The 27,888-nt window shown below is 42.8% G+C and overlaps 1 protein-coding gene across 1 annotated transcript in view; it reads right to left on the bottom strand.

Moving 5' to 3' along the window:
• The window catches only part of LMNB1 (lamin B1), a 76,405-nt gene extending 51,479 nt beyond the window's left edge, over positions 1-24,926 (bottom strand). Inside the window, exons 1-6 of the mRNA XM_078675598.1 lie at positions 24,226-24,926; positions 11,791-11,947; positions 7,628-7,753; positions 6,910-7,077; positions 2,300-2,425; positions 614-834 (exon numbers count right to left, since the gene is read on the bottom strand). Coding sequence (XP_078531724.1) covers positions 614-834; positions 2,300-2,425; positions 6,910-7,077; positions 7,628-7,753; positions 11,791-11,947; positions 24,226-24,590 — 1,163 coding nt within the window. The 5' untranslated portion in view covers positions 24,591-24,926. The remainder of the gene's footprint in view (positions 1-613; positions 835-2,299; positions 2,426-6,909; positions 7,078-7,627; positions 7,754-11,790; positions 11,948-24,225) is intronic.
• Positions 24,927-27,888: the final 2,962 nt, after the last annotated feature.

Here is a 27,888-nt window from a genome sequence, read left to right as displayed (position 1 = left end):
CCAAACGAAAATGTCAAAAAAGAAACTGACATTTGTGTGCAGCGGTAGTAGCTATATACGTCTGAATGACCACTTCCAGTGGCAGGTCAATGCCACCACTTAAGTCACATTGTTCCACCTTGCTAGCGTATGGGGAGCTGCTGCAGGACATTTTCCATATACAGTCTGGTGGGTTAAAAGTCGAGGATTCTGCAGTCAGAATTTATCAATCAGAAATACACACATTGTTCATACACGCACAAGGAGGACGAGATAACTTTTACTGGGAGGAGGCAGTAAGCACTCGAACACATGTAAAATTATCTGCAGCCTGGGACTAAAATCAGTGTCCCATCTTCCAGTCACCATACACCCCAAGTAGAAGTGGCATTTATGATAAGAGGTACAATTTAAGTGACCACGATTTAAAAGCTCTTACTTTGAAAAAAAAACAAGAACACTGTGCATTTCCAGCAGCCACTAGGACTGCTGAAATGACTAGAGGGAAAACATTGGGTTTTCGCCTCAAGCATCTACTTCCTGCTACCTCAGTCTGACAGGGAGAGCTATTGCAAACAAACATGAATCCAAATTAGCAAATACTTTTTTTTTTTAAACCAATCAGTTTTTTTACCTCTCTTCTTCACCCTCCAGAAGCTTTCTGTAAGCATTAATCTCCATATCCAGGGCCAGTTTGACATCCAGAAGTTGCTCGTAATCATTAAGTTGCTGTTGCATCTGTCCTCGTATGTCTGACATTTCTCGCTCTCTCTCCGCCAGCATCCTGCGACAGTTATCACGTTCCTTGGCTAGCGTTTCTTCCAACTCTTGCATCCGATCATGCCATGCTCTTGACTTTACAAGAGGGAAATAAAGATAAAACTAGTTTACAGACCAAAAACAACAGGTGAAGGGAAGAATGCTATGGTGCTATTTATAACAAATGTGAACAATTTACGAGACTGCCAAGAAATAAATCAGAGGAGTGCATCCAAAAAGTAAAGTGGAGAAGCTCAAAGATTTCCCACACTTTATGGAAACAAAAATGAAATAAGCAACCTTAAGGTAGAAAAAAATGCAACTACGCAACACTTTCCTGTAGCTCTCCAACAGAATTTTCAAGGTAATCTATGGAGACCTGCTTAAACTGTGGGTCACAGATGAACACTTGTGAAAGTAGAATCGATTCGCACCCGTTGTTTTAGGATTAATTCTAGTACTTCCCACTAGAGGGCGATCTTTACCCACAGATTGGGGATCGGGCCCACATACAAGAGCATCAATTATAAGGACGCAAAAGATTGAACTCCAAAATAAGTACCACAGAACTCGCACATTCAGATGTGTGTGTTGTGTGCGTGTGTATAGGGGCGGGGAGGAATCAGACGAAACGGACAATCTGTCGTGTCGGTCCTGTCCCATCACAACCTATACTTGACAACGGCAGCTAAATCTGTATCTTCACAGAACCAACTTTCACTGCTACCTCTTAGGAGCAGTGAGTGAAGCAATACCGGAAATTGGAGGGTGTAGAGTACACCAAGTTAAAAAAACAAAAACATTGCTTCATGTCCTGCTCGTAAAAGATGGTCATTGCTCATCTATTGCTACGTTACAACTCTGCTGGGTGAGACTTCCTCTTTTCAACCTCTACTATATTGGGGCATGAACTTAAACAAAAAAGCAGCTCTGAAAACTGCTTTGAGAGTCTTGCAGTTAATCTAGTGCACAAATACAACCGAGTGCTGCTTGAGCCCTTTAACCAGGGCACCTTGTTGAAAAGTTCCAATAGTCTTTCAACACCAAAAACTAGCTATGCTTAGTTGTGATGAAACCCCCGAAGGAGTTGTGCACTCCCAAGTCACACTGTTGACCATTTAACAACACACCAGTAATTCAGAGTAAAGTGCCATGCTACCTTTGTGAAAATACTAGTTGAAGCTTATTTTTTTCGGCTACTTGATAGGAGGATGAACCGTGAAGAGCAATGAATATTAGAGGAAAAAAAGCCCACTGTTGTCTACATGTTTGAAAACCATTCTTCACAGCACAACATAAATAACTAGAATTTTTTGTTGTTGCACGAAATGGGTTCTGCGTGAGTCCTTCATTGTGCCCGCTGTCCTATCAAAACACTTTGGATCCTCTGTGTTCTTTTCTGACGAAGAATGCATGCACTTCGTTCCAGAATAATACTTTCCCAGCCTCAGCTGTTCCACTCCATTAAACCATTACCGCTTTCGCATTGTGGCCTGCATCACACCGCTACCGCATCCACCCCTGTATGGATACTAGTGAGCGACAAATTGTCCATGCTTACCTCTTTCTGCAGATTAGAAAGCTGAGCGGAGAGGCTGTCGATACGCATGCGGCTTTCTATCAGCTCTTCTTTGGTGCTGCTGGCCGTACTGCTGTTCATCTCAGAAGCCATCCTGGCGTTCTCCAGCTGTAATACAAACAACTCTCACTGCAGGTTCTTGAAGTGGCAAACTACAGCACACAAATGAGGAAACACGGCTAAGCAATCTCTTGCATGCTGGCAAACTACCTCAACTTCCTGGCCACACATACAAATTAAAAGAAAAAAAAATACAACGCATCCTGTCTTAGAGAAGACTTTACACAGGGCTCGGAGAGCTAGGCGTGTCCGTGTAAATAACTTCTTTTTATCTTCTGCAGCTCCGCAGGGATGATCTTAAGTGGAATATAAAACCCCTCCCCACTCCAAAGTAAAAAAACGTAAAACCAGAAAGGCCCATTTCTCCTCAATTCATTGTCAGATAAAAAAAAAAAAAATAAGTTTTATAAAGCTCAGTCAGCTTGTAGACAACACTCCTATTCCTCTGGATTGCTGCGGGCTACAATTCACCTATGTGAACAAGACCTTATCAAAGAATAAATGGAAAAATGTTGTTAACTCTGCACAGCAGGATGTATGTATCGAATCAGACCCTGGAAATGTAATATTTTTGTCGAGTGTAAACTGGTTTCTTTTTTCCAACTGAACACTCAACCACAGTTCAAAAATGTAACTTTTGTCTATAACTTGTCCGGTCAAATATTTTACCAGTTTTTTTTTTTTTAAAAACGGACGTGTTCAGTGGAACGCGAACAAAAATTATGTTGTCCAGGACCACCAGGGTAGAACCTCACAAATACGGCGGTGTGGTCTTTGCGGATGCAATATGCGGAATACAAAAAAAAATAAAAAATTCTACACATAAAAACAAATCATCTATCTCGATTTTATTTCAGACCGCCCCTCCCTCATTTGTAGAAGGAGATTAAAATAAAAACACCATAAGAATAGTAACTCAAGTTTTAGAGGGCTGGACAAATCTTGACCACACTAGGTACTTTTCACATATTGAAATAACATACAAGTGAAGCAAGTACAGATTGTTCTTGATGTTAGAATATCAGTTACAGTGTTGATCAGTTACCACAGGCAATAAGCAAAAGGTGCACTAGTCTTAAACTAGAGCATCCCCCTTAAGGCTTTTAATTTCTTTTTTTAAACACAAGGTCAGAGCAGTAGGGCACACCGCAAAGACCATAGCGTCACAACTGTGTAATCCATTTAACTTTTCAAATTATGATAGAAACATCTCCTTGCCCGGAGGTGTCCCTGAACATCGGGCTCAACATTTTGGATAGAAAAATTACATAACCTGATACTGTTGAAGGAAAGCAGGCTCGAAGTATCAGAGGATCAAGCACAGAAAGAGGTTTCCTAGTATCAAACCTTTTCTACAGGTTTTAAGATAGGAGCAGTTTTGCGACCTTTGCGGAGTAACTATCACTCATGTCCTGGGGCCTTCGGTGTGGGTTTATGGACAAATATGTCCACCTCTCTCCCAATCTCCCCCAATACGGTCCCAGCACAATCCAGACAAGTCCTGAAGCATGTTCTGCTATCCACTAAACATCTTCTAACCAAATCTCCTGGCCCCCACTTTTGATGTAGTTCCTTCCTTTCGCTCTCTTCTTCACTGCAACACCATTCCTTCAGGGTTATATCACGATTTAAATCTTCAATGAAGCCCCCCCCGCGTAGAAATTCTGCTGTAGAACATGCCTAATCTGGCTCTTCTCAGCACTGGTTACTCGTATATACATTAAGATATACCCATTACCTGGTTATAACCTTTTCTCATTCCATTATCAGTCTAGGCTAATTTTCTCATCCATTTCTAAGTTTTCTTCCACATTCGTCTATGTGTAACAAGTCACCAAAAATGAATAGTTATCCATCTCAATTAGTGGTTTTCCTAAAAGCACATTATAAATTGTATTAAATTGACTATTGTATATTATAAGGATACGCATGAAGCATTTTAGGTAGAAACATTTGTGCCCAACTACTACAAAGTTGAAAAGAGCCACTTTGTGCTGGGGTAACAAAAGGTCCAAATTTTTTGGGGGGGAGTACATAAGTCCACCATGTAGTGGAAAGGTGTGAAAATCTGAAATTCAGACTAGCAGAAAATCCCATCCCTGTAGATCAAAGTGTCAGAAACTGATCAAGGAGAGGTAAAGTATGCCTCTTGTTCCAGATAAAAGTACTTTAGGGAAAACTGAAGTTTTCTTTTACAGAAGTTATATACAAAACTTCAGCACCTATTGTGCCATTCGCTTTAGTATCAGTCTAATTATGGCTTCAGGCCTACCATGTCTAGCCTGACTGTTTTAGTGTAAACCTGTAAGTAATAACCTCCTTTGCAAATATTAGTCGAGTCATCCCTATATAGGCCTTGTAGTCCACAAGGTTGAGTGGTATTTTAAGCTAACATACCCCTACAGTGACATGGCCCAAAAAAGATTAACGTTACAGGCCTAGCTGTCCTATGCAGAATATCTATGAAAAAACAAAGTATAGATTACTATACATCGGGAATGGGACCAGCTACAAAAAATGTTACATTGTTTACTGGTTATTAAAAAACAAATTCTATATATGGAATAGATTGACACTTACTATAGTCAGTTCTCTGAAATAGATGGAGCAATTAGGATGAGGTTCGCTAGCTGTGGTGTACACCAAGGTGCAGTATTGTAATCACACAAGGACTCTGTTCTTATATACTACCCATGCCTGTGCTGGTGAAGTCAGGTGTTTAATAAATATTAAGGAAAATTAACTTTTAGAAAGGTAGCCTTTCTGAGCCCGAACTATCAGATGGCTAATTAGAATTAGCCTCTGCCAGCTCTCAACCTGTGGTCAAGCTTTGGATAGGTGTGAAATGCCTCCCAGGAAAGAAACAATAGGCTGACCTGAATGGAATATTCAGAGTGAGGGCTGTGGATATCATTTGACACCACAGTCTAATCATGTTTGATAGGTCTGTTGAGCCACATGTAACACTTGGGGCACATATGAACGGAAGAGAACAGGTTGCCAAAATCATTCTTATGGATCCTCTAGTTACTGAAAGAACCACGATTTTGTCTTACCAGCTTCTTTCTCTGGGTTTGTTAGATGTGGGAGGTTATCGGTACACAGTACTTCCCACACAAACCCCCTGGCCTCAGCGCCTATGTTCATTGACACAATCAATGTACACTAAGGTACGGAATAGAGTTCCACGAGATGGGAAATAAATGTATGCTCCGGGCCTACCCTAGAAAGGAGTATATTTTGCTATTCTGCTCAACGTGTAACTATTAAAAATGTTGTAAGAACTAAACAGAAAACGGAGGGGATGCCAACCGTTTGAGAGGGACAGCACTTCACAAGAGTGGGTTGGTTTGGTAGATCATGCAGTCTGCAAAGCATAAGCTGTTTAACACATGGACATAAACAGTCAAATAAAGTATTGATTGGGTCATGCGTCTCATCTGCTACCACTAAACAGAAAATTGCTGGTCTAGTAACTACTACCTCGAATAATTATAGTGCGTCCCCGTATGCATTTTATTTTGGCAAATATAAACAAAATATTTTCCAAATCAAGACTGTACATGTGCACAAATATGACCTGCTTGTAAAAAGCAACCGCTTTAAATAGCAGTAAAAGCGGACAGCCTAGCCATTCTTTTGGAGAATGAAACTGCATGATTAGCACTAACGTATTCTAACACCAGGGTGACTGTCAGGTGGCTGAGGTTCACTAACAGGGAAACGCAAAACAGGCAGCAACCAAAGGCATGGTTTTCAGTGCGCATAATGCAGTAGGGCACAACCTGTCAAATGAAATGAGGATATCTGATGTGATCAAAGCCCACGCCTCAACTGTCGGATCCAGCCTATCAGACACAGAGTGATTGGGTGCCACCTTCTTGTGAGACATTTGTTTGAGCAATGTGTTACAGTGCACATGCTGGTTACATTTTTCACATTTCACAAACAGACAAGTTTCATCCGCCAGCACTAGCAACTGCTACCTCAGCACAAGTACATTAATTGACCATTAGCTAAACAACTGCCTTAAAAGAAGCACAGCACAATGACGATTCAATAGAAGACAGTGTCTGGGTTTAGCAGACATGGATGCTAGTGTTTGCCTGGGCCCTACTCATGTGGTGGTCCCTATAAAGTGGAGTATGCTAATATCTTACCCCGTTCTCCCCCCCAAACATGGAGGGCACTATGTGGTGACCTGATAACAAGAATGCCAACCATCTTCATCAGTAGCCGCTCAATCTTGGTATGACCTCAATAGCCATGTTCAAATTAAAACTATGGTTGCCTTTCTTTAGTTGTCATTCCGGTCAATCCCATTTCTACATGGTAAGAGACTTAATGCAAATGTAGGAATTTGTTCGTGTTTGCAACATTTGTTTACGCTGTATGCCGACTTACATAAAAGAAACAATGTTACTGAGCTTTACTAAACTGTTAGTATGCAGTAGCAACTGTTCTTATGTAAAACACTGCACGTCATGTTCACGCTATACTAAGTTGACCAAAAAGCAAAAACAGAAACGCACCTTGGCCTGGTAAGTTTGCTCCAGTTCATCCTTATATATTTTCACTTGTAAGTCATGTTGCTCTCTAATATCCTGAAGAGCTTCAGCCAGTTTAAATTCATAGTCCGGGCGTCCAGAATCCACCTCAACAAAACGAGTTTCGTGCCTTTTGCTGGACTCCTTAACTTCCTAGGAACAAAGAAAAGGTGTACAGAAGTACTCATACAGCTTGTGTGCTAGTCAGTTTACATGTTGCTAGCCATGAAGAAAGTTACAGAAGTGCCAAAGCTGCAAAGGCATTTTCAGCTCATTTAAATCCCCAGATCACTGAATCACACCAATCAGCAAGGAGGAGTTAAGATGCCAGCTTTCTGTTACAGAAAAGGGGAGCACGCACTTAGTTACTGTACACATCTTTCCAGACCAGCCAGAAATATTTTTTTAACCAATACCCGTGCATTGCCATCAGACCAATCCTACTCACTTTATATCCAATAAGGATAAGAACGCTGGCACCCAGAACATTCAAGAATAATGCTAATGTATTCTGAATCACATCCTGAAGGGATAAAGTGGCTGAAATAAGACATGCTAGGGTCAGGGGGTGAATGTGTACAAAGACATTAGATGGCTGCAGACAACTGGAGAGGTAAAGTAAAGAGCTAAAGTGCGGGAATGTATCCAAACAGATGTTTCTGGAAAATAAATGGCGTGTTTTTTTTTTAATTAACTTTAGTACCTCCTCATAAACGTTTTTACGGAATTCCAGTTCTTCTATGAGACTTTGACAGCGATTTTCCAGATCCACTTTAATCAAAGTTTCATCACCCAGCTGTTTCTTGGCAGAGTTCAAGGAGGCTGCAAGCTACAATTTAGAACAAAAATTATAAATTAGCATATGCATTTAAACAATTCTGAAAAGGAACAAAGTTGTTATACAAGAAGTTTAACACCACAATACTGGTTGAAGAGTGAGAAAACGGGGTGCATTATGTGGTGTTGTAATACACTTACCAAGCCCTTTGGGACCCTTGGGATTAGTCTGTCAACCCCTCAGCTCAATCCTAGGTAGCTGTGGCACTGAGCAGAAAGGCTTACACAGAGGAACAAGTGCAAAGCATTTAAAACCGCACCAAAACAATTAAAGAAATCTAGACTCGAGAAGTCCAACACTAATTTATAAAAATAGACTATTTTTATAAGAATGTAGACAGTAGAACTAAAAAGATCCACCGGAGGGTTCCGGGGACATACATTTTAAAAGCAATAATAAAAACAAACATTGTCATAGCCAATAGCCTCGCCTTTGGGACCTTATAAGTGTTTAGCCATGCAACACTTGATGTTGCACCAAGGATATTGTGCTGGATAACTAAGGTCTCAAAGGTGAGACCTACTGGCCATGCCAATGCTTGTTCTCCGATAGTGCGGGGGGGTGGGGGGGGGGGGGGGGGGGTTAACACACACACAAAAAAAAAAAAAGTTATCTCCCTCGCTGGCAGGTTTTTACCTGGCGGCCAGAGAGCAAGAAAAAGCCGTTGAGTGCCAACTCTAAATCTGGGGGCAGTCAGATGACTAACCTCCGGTGGCCCGTACCCAGTTGGGCTGTCGAAGGAGTATGCTGGCAATGGAGCTGGAGTTGGCTTCGTTGTCGCCATACTTACGGTCTGCCCACCTCTAAATTGGCCAGGTGAACTGTTTGTTTGGGGGAAGAGGGTGCTCTGTCACTGCTACAGCGGAGCGCCCTTGCCACCAAACTCTAAATGCGCTCCTTAACGGTAACACAATGGTATGAAGAAAGTTCCCACAAAATGCCACTGTTTTGAGGGACAGCCTATTCTAGCAATGGTAAGCCATGAAAAACACATGCAAGCCAATGTCTGAATTGTTGTGCCCCAAAGCCTGTCCTTTTTCAGAACTTTTTATTTGTACTTTCTTGAAAAACTGATGACGTGGGGTCTCCAAGACAGCTAACACTATCTGCAGCCATGGCTACGAATGAAGGTCTGCCTGCTCTCCAGTTGTAAAAAGAAGGGTTGTAAAGAGTCTCAGGATATGGGACGAGGCGAAATTCTAACAACAATGGTGCCATACCCAGGGCTTTAAGTGGGATGAAAAAGCTGGGGGGAGGGTCCCTCAAAGGGGTGTGGTCGATGTAATTAAGGGCGTGGCTTGAAAACACATCAACTAAACAACTAAAAAATTGTGCTTAGCATAGAGCTCCACCAGACTGGTATTCTACTGCTTCTCTTCTCTCATTGCACCCAGATATATAATACAATTTATATTACACCTACTTCAAGCCAGGACTATTGGCTTTGTCAGACTAAGGGACAAGGAACTGGGGGACAGGAGCTAGCTGTGTGAAGAGAGCAGCCTTGGCAGGAAGAATTAAAGGAGGGGAACTTGGGGTGTAAGAAAATGAGATAGGGTAAGTAGACAAGAGACGGTAGGGACTGAGCGGAAGAGCAGAAATGGCTGGCTCAAGGGGGGGGAAGCAACTGGACCGGGTATGAAAGGGAGTGGAAGCTGGGGTAGAAGCAAAGAACAGCGAGTCGGGTGAGAGGTGAGGGTAGTGAGGAGGGACAGGACCAAGGGTGGCTGGGAGGGAAAAGACCTATGGCAGCAGGAGATGTAACATGACAGAGGACAAGAGCAGGGTGACCAGGAGCTGAGAGGAAGGGGTAAGAGGTGGTGTAAGTGAGAAGAGCTGGAAGAATGAGGAAAATGAACTCAGACAGACAACAGGATTGAATGCGGAGAGAAAAACTAGAGAAGGCGGAAGCTTCGAAGAGCTGGCAAAAGGACAGAGGAGAGATGGGGGAAGCGGAAAAGAGCATGTTCAGGAAGGACGGGCATTGGGGCTGTCACAGACAGGAGAGAAGCCAGAGGAGCTACCAGCAAGGAGGAAAGGAGAGAGGGACGAGAGGAAAGAACCTGTAAGGAAAAATGCATGAAAGGTTATAGAGAAGAAGAAGAGCTGGGGTTAGTGAGGAGAGATTGCACCACGGAAAGAAATTGGGACCCAAGGTAGAAAAGGATGCAGAAGAAAGGAGACGGGAGAAAGCCATGATGGCGAACCCGACTGTCTTACGTCGGGAGGCGCAACAAGAGATTGTGGGGAATGGAAGAGCAGACCATTTTGGCTATCCAGTCCGCAGCCCCCATCCGGCCCCGTAGGAGGGGGCTGGTTACGAGAAGTGCACGCAGCTGGCACTGCATTCAGCAGCGAGACCCCGCTGGCAGGGGCTGGTGGGCGGAGGGAGGGGAATGGGGAATTAATACATGCATAATACAAGATATGCTGAAATATTCCAGACAAGTGCCAGCTCGGACTCTCCTGCAAACGAAATATGCATCGTAGCCGGGAAAGCAGACGTGAATTAGAAGAAACTGCAACGAATTAAGCCCTTGTATGTAAATAGGAAACAGGGGCAATAAAACTATCAACAACAAAAAAAGGACCCACATAGCACTTCCCTTGTGGGAGCGAGCAGGGGCACCATCTGTTTGAAAGTTAATTACAAACAGATGTCGCCAAAGTTCACGCCTGCAAGGGAATCGCCAAACGTGAACGCATTGCCATTGAAAGCAATGCAAAGCGTGCCTGTTTTTGGGCGAAAAAGCTAATCGATTCCTAAAGGTCTCCTCCAATACAGCGAGTGCGCGCTGCATAGGCGAGACCTAATCAATGCAATTTCACTCCACCGCGAACAAGTCATGACAAAGAAAGAATTTAATAGAGACTTACAGGTAAGTTAGCCTTTTCCAATGGGGTATTGCCAATTTGACATGCACTTTAGGGTCAGGGTTTGGAGGTCTTGTTAGTAGACTTCAGTGCACTCAGTCAAAAACCCAGCAGCAGTCAAAAACATAGGGTGACAATAAATAAACACATTTCCTTATAAAGAGGGAGCCTAAAAGCTTGTATCAATGAGTACTGAAATTTGGCATGTTAAGCGTACGTAGAAAAATCCTGAAATTCTAAATCTGGCTTTCAGCTCTAAGGCCATCATACAAAGTCCAATGGATTGTTCTACAAATCAATATACTTTGCCTCCACACCAACATTTTGGTAACCAAAAACTGAAAACACCCGATACTCCGTGAAGATGGAGTGGCCTTCATTCAGAAAGCAATGTGCATGCCTTTCCCAAGTTATGTAGTATGTATGCCATACAAAAACTTTACAGCAAAGAGCTTAATTTAGAGAAAGATATTGATCCAAGGAGATGGATCACTGTATTAATCATTTAAATTTTGTCTTTAATGAGATGCAATGCTATTGATGCAATTTGGTTGCTACTCGTTGTCCAGGAATGTAGCTGTACAGAGTCTCAATTCTACCACTGGTACAACTTACAAAGAAGATGCAAAATACTGCAAATAATTATGATGCGTTTGTACCATGGAAAATGTTTTCACAGCGTGGTTAGGTCAAATCACAAGATTACTCTGGTAGCAGCTCATGAAAATTCTTTATACACCAGGAGAAACCACAGGTTATTTAAAAACACCACATTTCCACAGACTAACAAAGGAAAAAAAGCATTCAGCAGGCCACTCATTTTAGCACGGATACATAACTCCCCTAAGATAAAAAAATGTAAATTCAGTGATCAAATAAGGTAGTTTAGTTGTACTATCTTTTGAACTCTAAAATGTACATGACTCCACTCACTAATGTCTTGAATCCCACAAAAGGTGATGACAACAGTGCTGTCAAGTAAGTGGAAGGCCAGAAACGAAACACAATCGTAACCAAAAACACCCTTATTTAAAGTGAAAAAACAATGCCAGAGCAGAGGAGAATCCTCTTCCACAACAGTTAACTCTTCAAGTTAATATGCAAGACAAGCGGTGCAGGAGTTCTAGCAGCAAGTAAAGCTAGTACTTTTTCACCTGTGCACAATCCTCCTGCAGGTCATCTAGTTGTTTTTCCAGTGCTTTCTTTTCACTGCGGGCTGTAGCAAGGGCAGCATCTTTTGTGTTGAGTGATGATTCAAGGGCTTTAAGCTTTGAGAGTGCATCTCCGAGGTCCGCTTCTTTCTTTGCATAGCTGCAAAGAAAAAAAAAAAACACACAAAAAAAGTGTAAATTACTTAAACCAGTTTGACTGATAAGGCATTGCTAACCACAAAGTCAAGTACTTTATTACAGAAGGGAAAGGAGCCACCCTTATTTCATTAGAAAGAGCAGCAACATTTACAGAAGCAATGATCTTGTTCTGATTTCTAGGTATCTCCAACCATCATCTTTGGCTGTCTGTTACCCGGACCTTTTGGTTCCAATCCATTACAAGCACGGAGTGGCTTTAGGGCGAGCTCCTTGCTCATGATCTGGTCTTAGTTGTCGGCTCTTGACTATTTACTTTATTTCCAAATTGTGTGTTTGTCACTCGCAGAAATATTTTGGTATCATAGTTTTGACTTCGATGAGTTGTATCCTCCCATTGCATACTTGAGGTGACAGTTTTAAAATTGATAACTCCATGGGAAGTAATGTTTCTTTGCAATCTCCGCTGTGCACTCCCTTTTGCCCAGTCACCCCCCCCATGCTCCTCATTGCTACCCACCTCGTTCTGTTATAAAAAATGATTTTCCCATTCCCAGAGCGCTTCTTGCATTCCCTTAGCTGTCCCTCTTCCTATTATTTTCAGCTCCATCATTTATTTTTACAAATCCCCGACAGCTGCAGGTGCTCCAGAGCCATTAATCCCCTCTCTCATGAAAACCCATTTTTTTTTTACTTTGATGTATTTACAGGTTCAATATGGCAGCCGGTTGTGTGAATCACCACACATGCAGCATGCAATAGGAGACATGTCTTGCAGCATGCAATAGGAGACATGTCTAACACCAGCCATCTTGGAAAGTATTTCCATTAATGAAAGCGCATTTCCAGCCCTGCAGGCAAACATCCGAGAAGCCATAAGCTAATTTTTAAAGAGCAGATCTCTACAAGAAATATTTTTATTTTAAGAACACTATTTCACCATAGCTCCTGCACTAGTCTCCATTTGATGATCTTGTTATTTGTGCCTACGATGCTGATTTACGATAAGCTAAGCAAACTGTGTTTACTTAGGTCTTGCCTAAGACAGCATGCATGCACGGTTGCTTGCGAGAGATACCGCACATAACAAGGTGCGCGGAGTCCGTCCATTGCTTATCATTAGCCGGCTTCACTTCCTCTTGTGTGGCTCATGGATGAAGTGCTGATTGCTTCACCTTGATTAGTGTCCTATCACTGCTCGCTTGTGATTGGGTTACAATTTGTATTTCTTCTCGCCCTCCCAACTCTTGTCCATATCGATTCTTTCCCTCTCAGCCCCCTAGCCCATGTCGCTTCTTCCCCAACCACTCCCCCATGTCCATGTTGCTTCTTTCCTTCCATTGTCTGTTGCCCCCACCACAAAAAACTACATGGAAAAGAGTGTGCTGTGACGCACTCAAACTTTTATTGATACTACTCTACAACATGGCTAATAGATATTGGCAAAGACAATAGCTCTCGCATAGGCAAGATCTATGGGCGTTTACCAATTATGGTTTGCTTTTGATGGTGTGCAAACTAACTTCAATGCTCTTCTATTTTTATTACCCATGAAAACGGGGGTTAAGAAGCAAAGTTATTTGCTCAAGGTTGCAAAAATTGACCCAGTGCCGAAAACAGGTTTAGAACACTGATATGGTTGGTCACCACTAGTTCAGTGGAGGTTTACTTGCAAATAGAAACAAGCATTGGAAATGCAATAGGTCTCGCACCATTAGAGTTAGTGCTTTTAGAATTGTTTATGGGTTTTTTTTGTAAATGTTTAGCATTTTTGTTTCCTGTAGCCAATGCTAAAGAATTACAAATAAAAAAAAGCCATAAACATTTCTTAAAGCTCTAACTGAAATGGTCTGAGACCTATTGCACTGTGTGAGGGTGAGGGGTTGAGGGTGAGTGAGGGTGAGGGTGAGTGAGGGTGAGGGGTTGAGGGTGAGTGAGTGAGAGTGAGAGTGAGGGTGAGTGAGGGTGAGGGTGAGTGAGGGTGAGGGGTTGAGGGTGAGTGAGGGTGAGTGAGGGTGAGTGAGGTGTTGAGGGTGAGTGAGGTGTTGAGGGTGAGTGAGGTGTTGAGGGTGAGTGAGGGTGAGGGTGAGTTAGGGTGAGGGTGAGTTAGGGTGAGGGTGAGTTAGGGTGAGGGGTTGAGGGTGAGTGAGAGTAGTTGAGGCTGAGTGAGGGTGAGTGAGGGGTTGAGGGTGAAGGTTTGAGGGTGAGGGGTTGAGGGTGAGTGAGGGTGAGGGTGAGTGAGGGTGAGTGTGGGTGAGGGTGAGTGAGGGTGAGGGTGAGTGAGGGTGAGGGTGAGGAGTTGAGGGTGAGTGAGGGTGAGTGAGTGTGAGGGGTTGAGGGTGAGTGAGTGTGAGGGGTTGAGGGTGAGTGAGGGTGAGTGAGGGTGAGGCTGAGGTGTTGAGGGTGAGTGAGGGTGAGTGAGGGTGAGTGAGAGGTTGAGGGTGAAGGGTTGCCAATAGGTCTCGCAGTAGGAAAGTTGGAGCTATTACAATTGCAAATAGCAATGCCTTTTATTTTTGTTTTAATTTTAAAAACATAAAGGGCTTTGTCATGTACAAAACCAATAGCTCCAACTTTCCTACTGCGAGACCTATTGGCTACACCAGTGCTTGTTTTTTTTTAGTCAAAGCAACACACGCTCTTGCGTACATGCAGGCACACCACCCAAGAGCATCTGACATCTCTGAGAAAATATGCAAGTACATTCATATTCTGTTCACAGTATGTTATGGTCAGGCATGTCTGGGGACATCTTAGGGCCAGGCATATGAAAGAACATGCATATGGTAAGGTCATGCATACATCTGAGAGGGTTCAGAATAAAAGACAACCTGTCTTCACGATCTTGGGACATCTACTGGGCACGTGACCTTCCTCATCGCCTCAACCCTCTGCATAGGGGCTAAATACAAACATCTAAGAATTAAGCAAGTGCAGGTCATGTTCATATGGTGCATAAAAGGGATGTCACATGGAGTGTGGCCTTAAGGCTGTGAAGTAACTGCTCTCATAGAACCAACATGTGTGCACATATAATAATGGGCGTTTTCAGGGTGTGGCAGAGGGGTCCCTCGAGGGCATTGTTCTAGGACCTCATACTTTCCACTATTTAATTAAAAAATGTAGGATCTCGAATTCACACGCACACAAATTAACACATTCCACTTGCAGGGTGTTGAATTTGTGATAACTTAGGGATTGTGAGCGCATCCTGAGATGTATGACTTTTGCTTGAAATAAGATTACACACTGTCCTATTTTCACACAATGGTAGGCACTGGCTTTGGTTTGCTTCACTTTGATGAATGCCGATCTGAACGCAGTGATACAGAGCGAGTTGCCCAGGATCACACAACTGAGGCAGTTCCTCAGAAGACTGCCTCTGCAGCAAACCCCCTGACCGACACAGCGTAGATCTTGTTGCAGTGACAAACAGAGCTCTACAGACACGTCCCTGTATATCTGGCGCAGCGCAGTGCTGTGAATTAGATTACACAAAACGGAGGGGTGTACGCGTGATTGGGACAGTAAAAAATACAAGTGCTTTTAAATGACATATTTACATGAAACATAAAATGAGTATCACTGCGGCGGGTAACAGTAAACCTCGGTTATTCAGCGCCAAGAAGCTCCAGAGGTGAACGTGCAATTAGCAAACATGCATGTTACATTCACGTTTACATGCACGAGCAAATGAGGCGATCTGCCAAAAATGTAAAGATTTTTGTTGAACCTCGGTAGTCAGGAGTAAAACCAGCATCATCTCCCAGTCCCGCCACGTTCCTGCCCCCAAGCAAACCTCTTGCTGTAGCAGTAGCGCCACTCCAAGAGACCTAAGAGCAATGCAGGCAGAATGAGAGAAGACTGCCACATATCGGAAATGTAAGATTATAAAGGGACCGCGGAGCCGAATGGGAGATTTGACATGGCGTGGAAGCCATCTATTTCACTAGACGGCAGTGTAAGCGCCTCTGTCATCTGCAAACACCCCGCCCCCCAACAATCCCCTTTACAATCAAAGAAACCTAACAGTCTCTGTGAAGTCTGAGAGTGAGTCAGGGACGCATCACGGGCCATGAGAGACGGAACGCAGGGGTAAAATCTGCACGGAGCAGAGGCAGGGGAGAGGGGTGACAGGGCAGCATGTGACGGATGAGGGGCCGCTAGCAGGGTAAGGCAGATGGAAAAGGAAGGAGAGAGGGGTGGAATAAAAAGGAAAAGAAACAAGGCGGGCAGGGGAGGGGGCGGAGCGGGGAGAGCGGCATGTGGGTGTTAAGAAGCCGGGCCTTTGAAGTGAAGCTAAGCTTCACTTCAAAAGGTGTCGGAGGAATGCGGCTGACGGCGATTGCGGCTGTGCACGCGCTTTTAAGCTCAATGTACATGCGCATTGAGCTTAAAAGTCACGGGCACTGCAAGGAATCGCCACGATTCCTTACTTCTTAGTTAAAAGTTGTTTAAGCCGCAATAGGCTCGCAAGCTCGATGCGCATGCGCATCGACAGGCGAGACCTAAAAAAAAGTCAGGTTCACTTTCAGGCAAGTACCTTTAAAAGACTGATAGGGCCGGGTCAGAGCTAGTAGCATGATCTTGCATAACAAGTGTCCGAGCAGGGTATTCCACATGAATCTGTTGGACATTGCCTATAGGAGTGTTGTTTAACAATAGCGTACATATGTTGATTGTATTTTTTAATGGGTCACTTAGGGGCAACAAAGTACTTGTAAGAGAAACTGCATGAATTCTAGAGATGTGGTTCTGAACTAAGCAAATCCGGTCAAGAAACTCAGCAGTGCATTCTCAGAAAAAGAACTGCAAGCGTCCTTCTGAAATCTCCACTGGAGACAAGAGCAGGAGGCATAAAGTGGCTTCTGGTGAGTACAGCATCTGGGGAGAGGATGAAAACAAAATACCTCTACTCCAGCATTTCAACACCTGGAATTAGACTGAACCAGTTCCCCATGCTACCAATGCTGATGCCTTTTGTGCTAGAAGATCAAGCAATGTTATCCATAGTCCAAAAAAGATACCAACACCAAAGGCTGACCACAGTAATGTCACTTAACGAAGTGAATACACGGCACAAGTAGCAACAGCAATCTGATACCTAGAGCATTTTGACGTTCACAACATAAGTATACTAGGAAAATCATGCATTATGGAAAACAGCATGTGTGCTTGCTATGCAACTGTTGGATGTCAAAGTGGGCTAACTGGGAAATATATGAAGGGAACTGGCAGCATTGTATATTGCTTGCATTGGGAAGGCGTGAAAATGATTTGAAGACATAAGGAAAAATGCAAAGTAATAGCTTGGGTCTTCTGCAAAACGGTTAAGTGATTTAACTGGCTACCATAGAAAACTAGAGTGAAGGTGAGTAATGTAGCAATGTCCATGTGTGCTAATTGAGACATGATGAACGTGTTCAAAATGTTAACTGCGCCAATAGGAAATTCAAACACCCCACACCCACACTTTCCTCAGTCTGTTTTTATTTTGGACCTTGAAATGGCGGCTTATGGCGTGGATGGAGCTGGAACAATTAATTTTATAGAGCTGTGCGCCTCGATTATCCAAAGGCAACTCCTGCTATTGTGGGATAGGCTGCCTGTCAGGGCATGCGGATACTAGGAAATATACTGATACTTAGTAGTCCACAAGCCCAGTTGGATGGATCTAGGAAAGTACTGCAACTGTTGAGTGAAGCATTTTATTGCACTCTTCAAAGGCATGCATCTTACAAATCAGCACTCACCCCAAAATGTTCAAGACCAGTAAAGAATAGCACAAAAAAAAAAGCCAGTGATTTTCCCGTAGACCCATTATAAAATTTGCAAAGCGTGCACATTGGGAGAATTGTGCAAGCTTACAGAGGACAGTACAGGTAAAATATGTGTTTTGGAAATGGAGTGTGATACCAAGGCCATTACGAAAAACAGCAAGATGGATTTAAAGTGCACATACAACCTACCAGGATTTTAGAATTTGACTTTCCTAATGTGATATACACCATCTCCTATAGAACCACCCAAAAATGTGTTGGAGACAATCCCAAACTCTTGCAATGTTTCTATAATACCACATTGAGTAGTTGACCCAACAGCCATAAAATGCACCTTATGCTCTAAATTTACCATGTGTTTAAGAATTCCCAGCCACCAGCATGTTAAGTGATCTTTCAATCTTACCAAGATTAGACCCATATTGTTGCAGGATGTCTGAAATGCACCATTAGCTACAGCATTTCTCTACACTTCCAAATAGGGTGACCCCAAAACCCTCATTAAGAAATGTTATTGAAGGCCAAGCAGGTTCATGCCTATACCTACAATAGGTTCCTAAATGTTCACAGAAGCGAGTCAACTCTTTGAGAAGTCTTAACGCCTCCAATGTTCACGTAGCCTTTATGCAGAAAAAGCTCGAGTCACAAAGAAAATAAATGACCGACTCACTCCATCTCAATTCCGTTTCGATCAATAAAACAATCCTGCTGGATTCCATTCAGATTTAGCAATGTCATTTTTCAATACATGGACACTTGCAACTCTAATTTTGGCACGATTGTTGCCAATATACTATTCTAAATCTTCCCAATTCGAACAGTTTTTGTCTACTGTTAGGTCTCTAATCTAAACGTTCCCTAAAGTAGTTAATTGCTGCTCATTTTTAGGTCTTAATTTTGTATATGATACTCTTTTGAGTGCTAGCTCGTGTGTAATTTTACACACAAATCTACACCCATATGTTCCTTTGTAGTGCTGATGTTGCTTCCCATGTCGAATGACAAATGTTGATTATTGTTTACAAAAAAAGTTGACATCTACCATAGGATATATAGTAGCAAATTCACCACTCCCCTGAAATTTGACTAAACTCAAATGCGTTACTTACCTTCAGTAACTATCTTTCTAGTGAATACTCTAAATGCTGATTAATCACCTAGGAGCAACACACGTGATTATCTCAATCTACCCTCACGTCTATTTCTATTAGGAGGAGTTGCATGGACAGGAAGGAATTCCTACACCCACACAAGTGGTTTCATCCAATGTAACTGGCAAGTGCTGACATGAGGGGAGAAATGCCATGGCCTTTGACCATGGAAGGAGCTCTGTGGAAAATGGGATGGAGGGCAGAGAAGACATGTGTAGAGGGCAAATTATGGCATGTAGCTGGTTGAAGGTTTGAATCTCATTCAATGGGAGCCATATGGGTTAGGGGGAGCACAGGTCCTGTACCCACTTTCTAATTTGATCTAGACTTACATTCTTGTAGCTTCTTGAGGAATACCCAATGCTAGCAAACCCTTTGAGACTGAGAGGAGGAAGGAACAGGTGTGCTGCACAACCCGGCATATAATGTACAGCAGAAACCAGATTTTAACACAACATACATCACCAATGGGTACCAAACTGAATTTACTCATAGAATTTTCCTGCTCCAGGTACACTACATCTGCCTAGGTCTCGGTGCTCCTGTGGTTTCTGGATTGCTACTTTGCCCCCCTTTCTGTCTGCTTGAATATATAAATATCAGGGTTATGTTCCAGAAGTGACAATTTTAATAAGTTGCCAAAGATTCATTTATGTGTGCAGCATATGGGAGGCAGCTCTCATATGGACAACTGTACAGCAGGCCACATTCCTATCTGCGTTGACTGAAGGGTGTCTCAAATCTTAAAACAACCATAATACTCTTATTACAGAAAAAAAAATACAGCTTCATATTGCTGATTAATGCCCAAGCCCTTCTGACGGCAGAAGTAATTACAAACCATCTCTCCTGGGTCATAATCAGATTCTCATACCCAATTCAAAATGATAAATAGATCAAACAGATTCCACCCTCTGGTATCCCTATAATCACCTTTAATTGGCATCAGTGTCAGAACAAGTTCTCAAATTTAGATGCCAAAAAAGGCATTCAACTTAGTTGAATGGGCCTTTATGTTTACAACCTTGACAAGTATGGGATTTGGTCAATGTTTTCTATGGCTTATACTGGTCTACAAAACATGAGTGGAGAAAGTTAATCTAAATGAAGTCTGCTCAATTTAGGAGAGGAACGAGACAGGGATTTCCCCCCCCCCCTTTTTACCCCGGTACTGAAGCCCGTGGCCGCCTCAATTAGGTAGAAAGATTAACCCCGAAACTGAAGCCCGTGGCCGCCTCAATTAGGTAGAAAGATTAAAATCTGGGTTTTAGGTGGAATAGTGACTAGAAGATAATTTACAGGCTGGTACACTTCTCTACGCAGGAGTCCAAGATCATCATAGGATTATTTTTTACATTTGGAAAATGCAGTATTTTGTTTCCAGACTTTAGAGGTGTAAATCGGCTATTACTGCAAAATGTGAGGTTACTAAACGATCAATGCCCGACCACCTTCCCAATATCTAAGGAAAGATCAATTTAGGTATTTGGGTACAATAATCACAACACTGTGGTTGAATTTGTGGCATCCTGAGCACCGATATGCTCTCAAGAGCAGGAATCCCAAACTGAAGACTGGGAATTATTTTACTACTATCGTCATTTGTAGCACAATGCTGCATTCAAATAACATTAAAAAAGGCATATCTTCTTTGTATTGCACGCTGACACAGAATGCATGGTATTTTAACCCAATATACTTCCCAAATTCATATACAAGCACATGACTGTGGTAGTTGGAATCTGCTCAAGAGGGTGGGCGCAGCCTAGTTAAAATGAGCTGTTGTAGCACTCAATTTAAATGGGTGCAGCATAAGAGTTTGGAGCCAGTGTGCAATACAAATGTATATAATTTAGGGGCAGACCGAACAAAATATTTTAAAATGATAGAGAACCGTCTAGCAAAATTCACGAGACCAGCAGCCCGTATTCAGATAAGCACCTAGCTTCCATTCACTTATTTCTAGTGGCACCAGCATGACATTTGATCCAACAATGCCCAAAACAGAATACAAAAATAGGTTTCTCCATCCTCTCTCACTTTCCCTCCCTGGACTCTTCTTTCCCACCTTCAACTCATTCCAAACATTCTGGATCAACTTTCACCTCACTCAACTTGCCACCACCTCTTTTCGTCATTCTACTTACTTCATCTAAATACTTTTACACATTGCTACCCCATGCCATTCCTCACAATCAGTCTTGTACTGTCTACAATTTTCAGTTATCAATGAAAAGAGAATAATTCTCCCAAAAAAGGATTGCATACTCATTAAAAAAAAAACACACACACAAGGAAGAGAAACTCTTCTGACCTATGTCACCAAAATCAGAATGTACAGCACAATCAATGTCACTGTACAATGCAGCCAGGTTCAGTAGGATTGGCATGTCTACAGGTCCCCAGTTTTCCATCACCGATATCCATGTTACCCATTACCTTTCTCTGATCCATGTATTGGCATGGGATATTCTAGAAGCACGTATGCAGCCCTAAAACTATTATCTGCACACTGCAGAATTTTCAACTGATATGCGCTTTTTAGACATAGCATGTGCTATTGGAAGAGTCAGGAGGGCAGCCAGTGCAGGGTTTGAGAATTAGTAGGAGTGCGGATGTATTTTTCAGGATTACCTGCAGATTTTATTTGAATATATATTTTACATGGGTAATTTATGGTTTTATAAGATGAAATGTATTATATATGTACTTGCGGTCATATTTTATTGTGGTTTAAAGGCCATTGGTCTAAAATAAATAAACAGATTGGGAGCACTGCAGTGACCCTCCTACTCTGTGGCTTAGATACTACAGCTGACGAATATGGGCCTAATGAACGGTGCTATCCGATACAAGGCGAATTCACTTTGTAGGTGTGGTTTCCCTCACTGGCAGTCTGACCTCTGTGGCCACTATCATGCTGTCTATAATCAAATGTTTCCCAGAGTCTGGAGAGCAACAGGTGCCATACCCCGTGTTTGGTTCTGATAACCAAAAGTGGATACATGAATTTGATTCCCAACTCCATGACAAGGATGCAAACTGCTTATCCATTGAAGTTTGATTAAAAGAAACTCATTCAATTTGAACTTCTAAATGCTAGCTAACCTATAAGGAAAAGCATAGACTCAGTTGCGTCGCTGTTTAGCAAACTTACACTAGTCTTGTCTGGTTTAGTAATGCCCAGACATTGTTCTTAATCCTATCAGTCCCATCAAACATACACTTAACTGCACTATAATTCCCTATTACTGGTTCAATTCATCCTGCGCAGTTCGCCATTGAGGCTGCACAAATCAGTATATACAAAATGGTAATCAAGTTGAAAGTGTGTGGGGTAAACGATATACACATTTTTAACAGGTTCATTTATACAGGCATAAGTATTAAATACAAATCTATTGCATCCCGTCTTGCGAAGCAACGCGATTCTGTAAGGTAATGTTTACCGCCATTTCGAGTGGAGAACTCGCTTTACAAAAAAACAATTAATAAAAATAAACTAAAATGAACTCCACCACAAACTCTTCCAAGACATGAGACAAGCTCCGGTTTTCACAGATGGCTGGCACCGGTCATTGTATGCTACTACAACGGGGCTGTTAGTTGCCCATATTTGAAACATTTGCTAAATGGCAAATCCAGAAGGAGCTCGTAAGGCTAAAGGCTGGCACAATTGCATTACAGAATATCACTAGCATCCACTGCTATGAAACGCTCACGAAGTTTGCGCCCAGTACATCATATTTATGAAGTCCGAAAGGTGCACGCGAGGTGTCAGTGCAGCTGCTTCAGACGCTGGTTTGCAGTGGCCAGCTATAATGTTCGCCAGATGGCATGTCAGGCTCGTGAGCTCTGCTGCGGATTTGTGAAGCTGCTGTGACCTTTAACCTCGCCTGCTCCTGTAAGCATATAATCCCAGTATACTAGCAAAAAAACTCTGCCAGGCACGGTAAAAGAAACTGCTGACAGCAAGCACAACCAGTGTTCGGCTGGAAACACGCGTGCACGCAATAAGTCCGCATGACAGTTCAGACTTACTTGACAACAGCTGTGTATGGCACACAAAGGCGCGTTTACATAAAATAACTACGTAGTAACATGACACAGCGGGGTGAAAACGTCTTTAGTTACACCCTTCGTGGAATGCACAATTGTCGGGAAAGGCAGACAATTTAGTGTTTCGGTACAACATTCACAGAAGAACAGTATTTCGCACAACTGAATATGACCGAAACACAAAGCACAGGTATTCCAAGTATGTACAATCACGCAGGCGAAAGTCCTCCTTACACCACCCGGACAAATTATAGATGAGGCATGAGCTGCTTGGTGCAGCATGCACCTGTCTCACAGGACAAAACTCACCCCCACCCATGTGGTCAGTTAGTACTACATATTTTTTTTATGAGAACTAGGATAATGACTGATGATTTGTGATGCTTTTTTCTGAATCGATGATACACACACGTGACTTTTTAAGCATCCTTGGATTATGGTGAGCTATTCCAACTAAATGGACCAGACAGCCTCCTTTGTTTTGCTTTGTTGTATTCATTCCCCCGATTCTTCTGCCTGGTACTCAGGGGCCCTAGTTTTTGCTTGACTGGGACAAAACTCACCTCCACCCACGTGGACAGTTAGTACTACAAATAGTTCATCCCAACACAGGTGGCATCAGGCCACCTTAAATGGCCCGAATCATGTTTTGGCTTAAGCAGCAAGTGTGACTTACCGAAGAGGCTGCATGTAGGTGTTGTTCCATTGATAAAATAATCAAACCACATACAATTATATTCAATGAAACTAATTCATCCGTTGCACGCTCATTTCCCCATTTTAGGGAGGAAACAGTTACTCTAGTGGGTACTGGGTCACGTGTCCTCCTTATAAACACTGTTTTAGAGTTAAGTAACGCCCTAAAAGCAACATGAAACAATGCACCACAGACACAATGCAGCCCAAAGACTAAACCTCTGATTTTACGCTAGGAACAAGAGGCTTCCCATCGAGTACCTAATGTATAGGCAAGAAATGCGAGCTACTGCAGAGTGCGACATCCCTCAACGGGAAGAACGAACACACAGCAAAATAAACAAACTATGCAAGCGACCCACGTGAAACAACATTGTCAGCTAGCGTTACCTCAACCAGTCTACCCTCACTGCTTGAATCAAGTCCCCTTCGCTCAATGCAGTTGCAAACCTCCAGTTCCACTTGTTCTCGTTGTCGCATACGCACAATGAACATTTTGAATACTTATCACTTGACCCGCATTCTTGCATGAAAGCTCACTGTACAGAGATGCACCAGGTTTACAATACATAGCATCTCTCATAAAAACAACTCACCTGTTCTGCAGTTGCTCGTGCCCGGAGCGCAGAGTGCTGAGCTCGATCTGCAGCTGCGCGCGCTCCTTGGCCGTGTCGTCGAGCGCGCGCCGGGCGTCGGCTAATTCTGTCTCGTAGAGCTGGCGCAGGCCGGTGAGCTCGCGGGTGCGCACCTCCTCGCGCTCCGTCACCTGCAGCCGGAGTCCACTGTTCTCCGACTCTAGGCTGCGCACCTTGTCGATGTAGATGGCCAGGCGGTCGTTGAGGTGGCGCAGCTCCTCCTTCTCCTGCATCCGCGAAAGGCGCGTGGGACTGAGAGGGGTGCCAACCGCGCTGCCTCTGCGAGAGCTCGAGCGCGAGCCCTGGACCGGCGTAGAGGTGGCCATGTCGCCGGCGGGAGAAAAGAGGCTGCAGACGTGCAAGGGGACAATACTAAACCGGGAGGATGCAAGACACCAGACACTGCTACAATTCCAAAATGCACGCTGCGCCTGGCGAAACCAGCAAAAACTAAAGTGCAAAAATCCGAGGATACCAACACGCTGCCGTTACATGTACGATACAGATGGCAATAAAATTATATTTATAAAAAAAGGCAACGGTAGGGAAGAGAAGTTGTAAACAACTAAAAAAATAAAAAGCGTTGTGTCCCAGTTCTGCTCTCTCCGTTCCTACCGCCACTGCTGGCTCCCCAGACGAGACGAATGAAAGAAACTGAAGGGGAGGGGCCGACAAATGAACAGCCCAGCAAGCGCGCGCTCTGAATCTCCCCCACGTGACTCTCACCTGGCCAATGGCGTGGCTTGTTGAACAGGGGAGCTAAATTCAAACAGCTGCAGGGGCGGTTTGTAAGTAGTGGACGAGAAGGGGAGGGGTGCGATGGGCTTTCGTGACAGGGGGCGGACAAGGGCGCTTACTTAGACAACAGAGCTGCCATATGACAAGACAGCCTCTTATTATTCGCCACTAAAGAGGTGAGATATATTCCCTGTACTGTACGGCAGCGTTTCTTAAGCTTCTGACTTATGTTGTTCCTCCCAGAAGTGAGGGACCGCTGCCTAAGCAATTTCTTCGATTTCACTCTTAAAATAACAGAAAAATACAGACACAAGTAGATATCAGACATTTTTGATTTTGTTTGTTCTATATATCATGTATTAATCTGCCAATATTATTTAATTTTCTAAACAGTTAAGGACTCCCAGAATAGATGTTGCAATTTTTCAAGGGTGTGCGGACTACCGGTTAAGAACCGCTGTTCTACGGTTTCGTTCACCACACTTGTTCCAGTGGATGTCTGAAATGTACCTGTTATGGAAACTGCTCCCTCTCCATCGTCTTCTGAAAGTGGAGACACATTACTTTGTATAGCCTTCTCTAGCTTTATGCCTAGCCTTCTCCAGCTTTATGCCTTTTGGTAAAAACATATTCAGCTAGGCATAGCGTGTCGTGTTATTTGAACATTTACGGATCATCATTGTATAGAGCAATCAAACTGAATTGTGTAAAATAATTGCACACGGTAACAGTAATTAAAATGCGGAATCATCAAATGTTGGCAAATCTGATTTAGGGCTCCAGTTTTCTTAGAAATAAAATATAAACCATTGGTTTACGTTTTAATGTTCTGGAACAACCAAGAGCTGGTGGACGTGAATGAATTTGTATAAATATGTAAAGCTTCTCTTTTAACATGGCGATTATCCCTGTGTTTGTTTAAAAAAATTAATTCTGAAACAATTTTCTCAACATTCAAATACTTTCTAACTGATTTCGTTATGTATTTTCTGTTTTAGGTTTATGTTACAGAAGGGGGGGGGCTGTATTTTGTCGCTTTTCTCAATATTTATTCCGACTTCGGTTTAAAAATGAAGATCTGATCGTTAAAAAGCAGCCAGGTTTCAATCCTAATTGGATACATACTGTTATGTATTTGTCATGTCCTGGTACTTCTCAAAAGAGAAAAGCAAACTACACATCAACTACAGTGCTAATGGCCTCATACATGATGTAAAAAAAAGCTATTACGATCGTCATGCATGATTTACAGGTCAGATTACATTATCAATTACGCTATAAATGAGTCAACTGTGAGTACAGTATTATTTATTGGTTCGAGAGTTTGTTATTTAATGATGTTCCTATAGGTGATGTTACTTATTCGTGTACTTGCTATGGGTCTGCATGGCTGTTTCGCAAGTTTTTGATTCCATAGCTAACTATTATTAATTTCAGTGTTTTTTCTATTTTATTTCACAATGATAACTGTTGTAATAATTTTTTTTATTGTAAGTTAAAGTGTTCTAACCAAATCCTAACCATGGTTTCACTTTCTGTAGTTTTTTCTCACTGAATTTCTGTGGATTTTTGATGATATACTCCAGCCAGCTTCCATGAAGTATTTCCATCCTTGCTGCACATGACCTTTGGCCATACACCGGGCTAGAGGACAACGAGCCACAGGCAGACAGTGTTCCTGCACACAGACAATTCTTCGTGCATCTGAAGTGTTTACCACCATACCGGAAGGCAGAAATTCCATAAATGTGTCTATCCAAAAGTAGGCCCCAGTGAAGAGAAATTCCTGCAATGGATCCATAGGCATTTATTGTAATTAACATGAAATCTAAAGTCCTGGAGCATGTTGCGTATCTGACAGTGCCTTCAGAGAAGAAGCATACAAAAGGCAGGTGTGGAGACCTGACCCCTAATTTGGTAGAAACCTGTTCACTGATCCCAGTTCTTTGGTGAGCAGATTTTTCACAGATGATAGTTAGAATTTCCTGAATGGGGCTGTTGCAAAGTGGCAGTGCCTGGAATCCACTGTTAAACCTAGAACGCGTTAATGTGGCAGATGTGACTTGGTATGTTGTGTCCAGAGTGTCTGGAGATGTAATAAATAATCTGGATGAACCAGATGAATTATAGACTGTAGGGATATATTGTGGTTTGGAAGGTGCAAGATGTAATTGTCAGAAATCTTAATATCTAGCAGAGCAGGACACTTGCACAATAGATTTATCAGAGGCCACACTAGATGCTTTCCCCCTATACTTCCTTAGGCACACAACCATGCCCTCCTGCCAAGTGTCTGTCTGTACACATTTTAATCAGGCCTGCCTCTTGGTGGACATCTGGTAAGTGATACAATGAACAAACCCTAGCTGTTGAGGGGAGGAATGGTACTTGCTGATTACTTCAGGGCTCCTTAATCCAACGAGGATGCCTTTTAATGATGAGAGGAGATATGCACCTGTTTCCAGACTGAAACAGGCACTCACGAAGGCTAAGCTGGATGGAGTGGGATTTTTAATAAAAGGAATGCTTGACAATTGTGATTAGTGACAGGAGGAGAACTGCAATTGATAGATGATCTGATGTTTGGGAAATTATAACACAACTAGTTCTTGTTTATTTGGGCATATTTTAATCGGATTATCAACTACAGGTGGAAGAATCTACGCCTTAGAATGGGACGATCAAAATAGTGTTCATCCAGTCATTGTCCTTGGATTGCATACAGAAATTATGAATGCTGCTCAAAGTGCTCCTTCCAAGGAAGGTGGTCTCGAGGAATAAGACCTCCTACTCCATAATATCCACATAACGAGCACAGTCCCCACAACATAGAAGTACAATATGTACCTACTGTAATTAATTAAATATTCATTGGGATTTGTGGCT

This window comes from Lissotriton helveticus, chromosome 2_1, assembly GCF_964261635.1.
Source record: "Lissotriton helveticus chromosome 2_1, aLisHel1.1, whole genome shotgun sequence".
NCBI lineage: Eukaryota > Metazoa > Chordata > Amphibia > Caudata > Salamandridae > Lissotriton > Lissotriton helveticus.
This window is presented reverse-complemented; position numbering and strand designations above follow the sequence as displayed.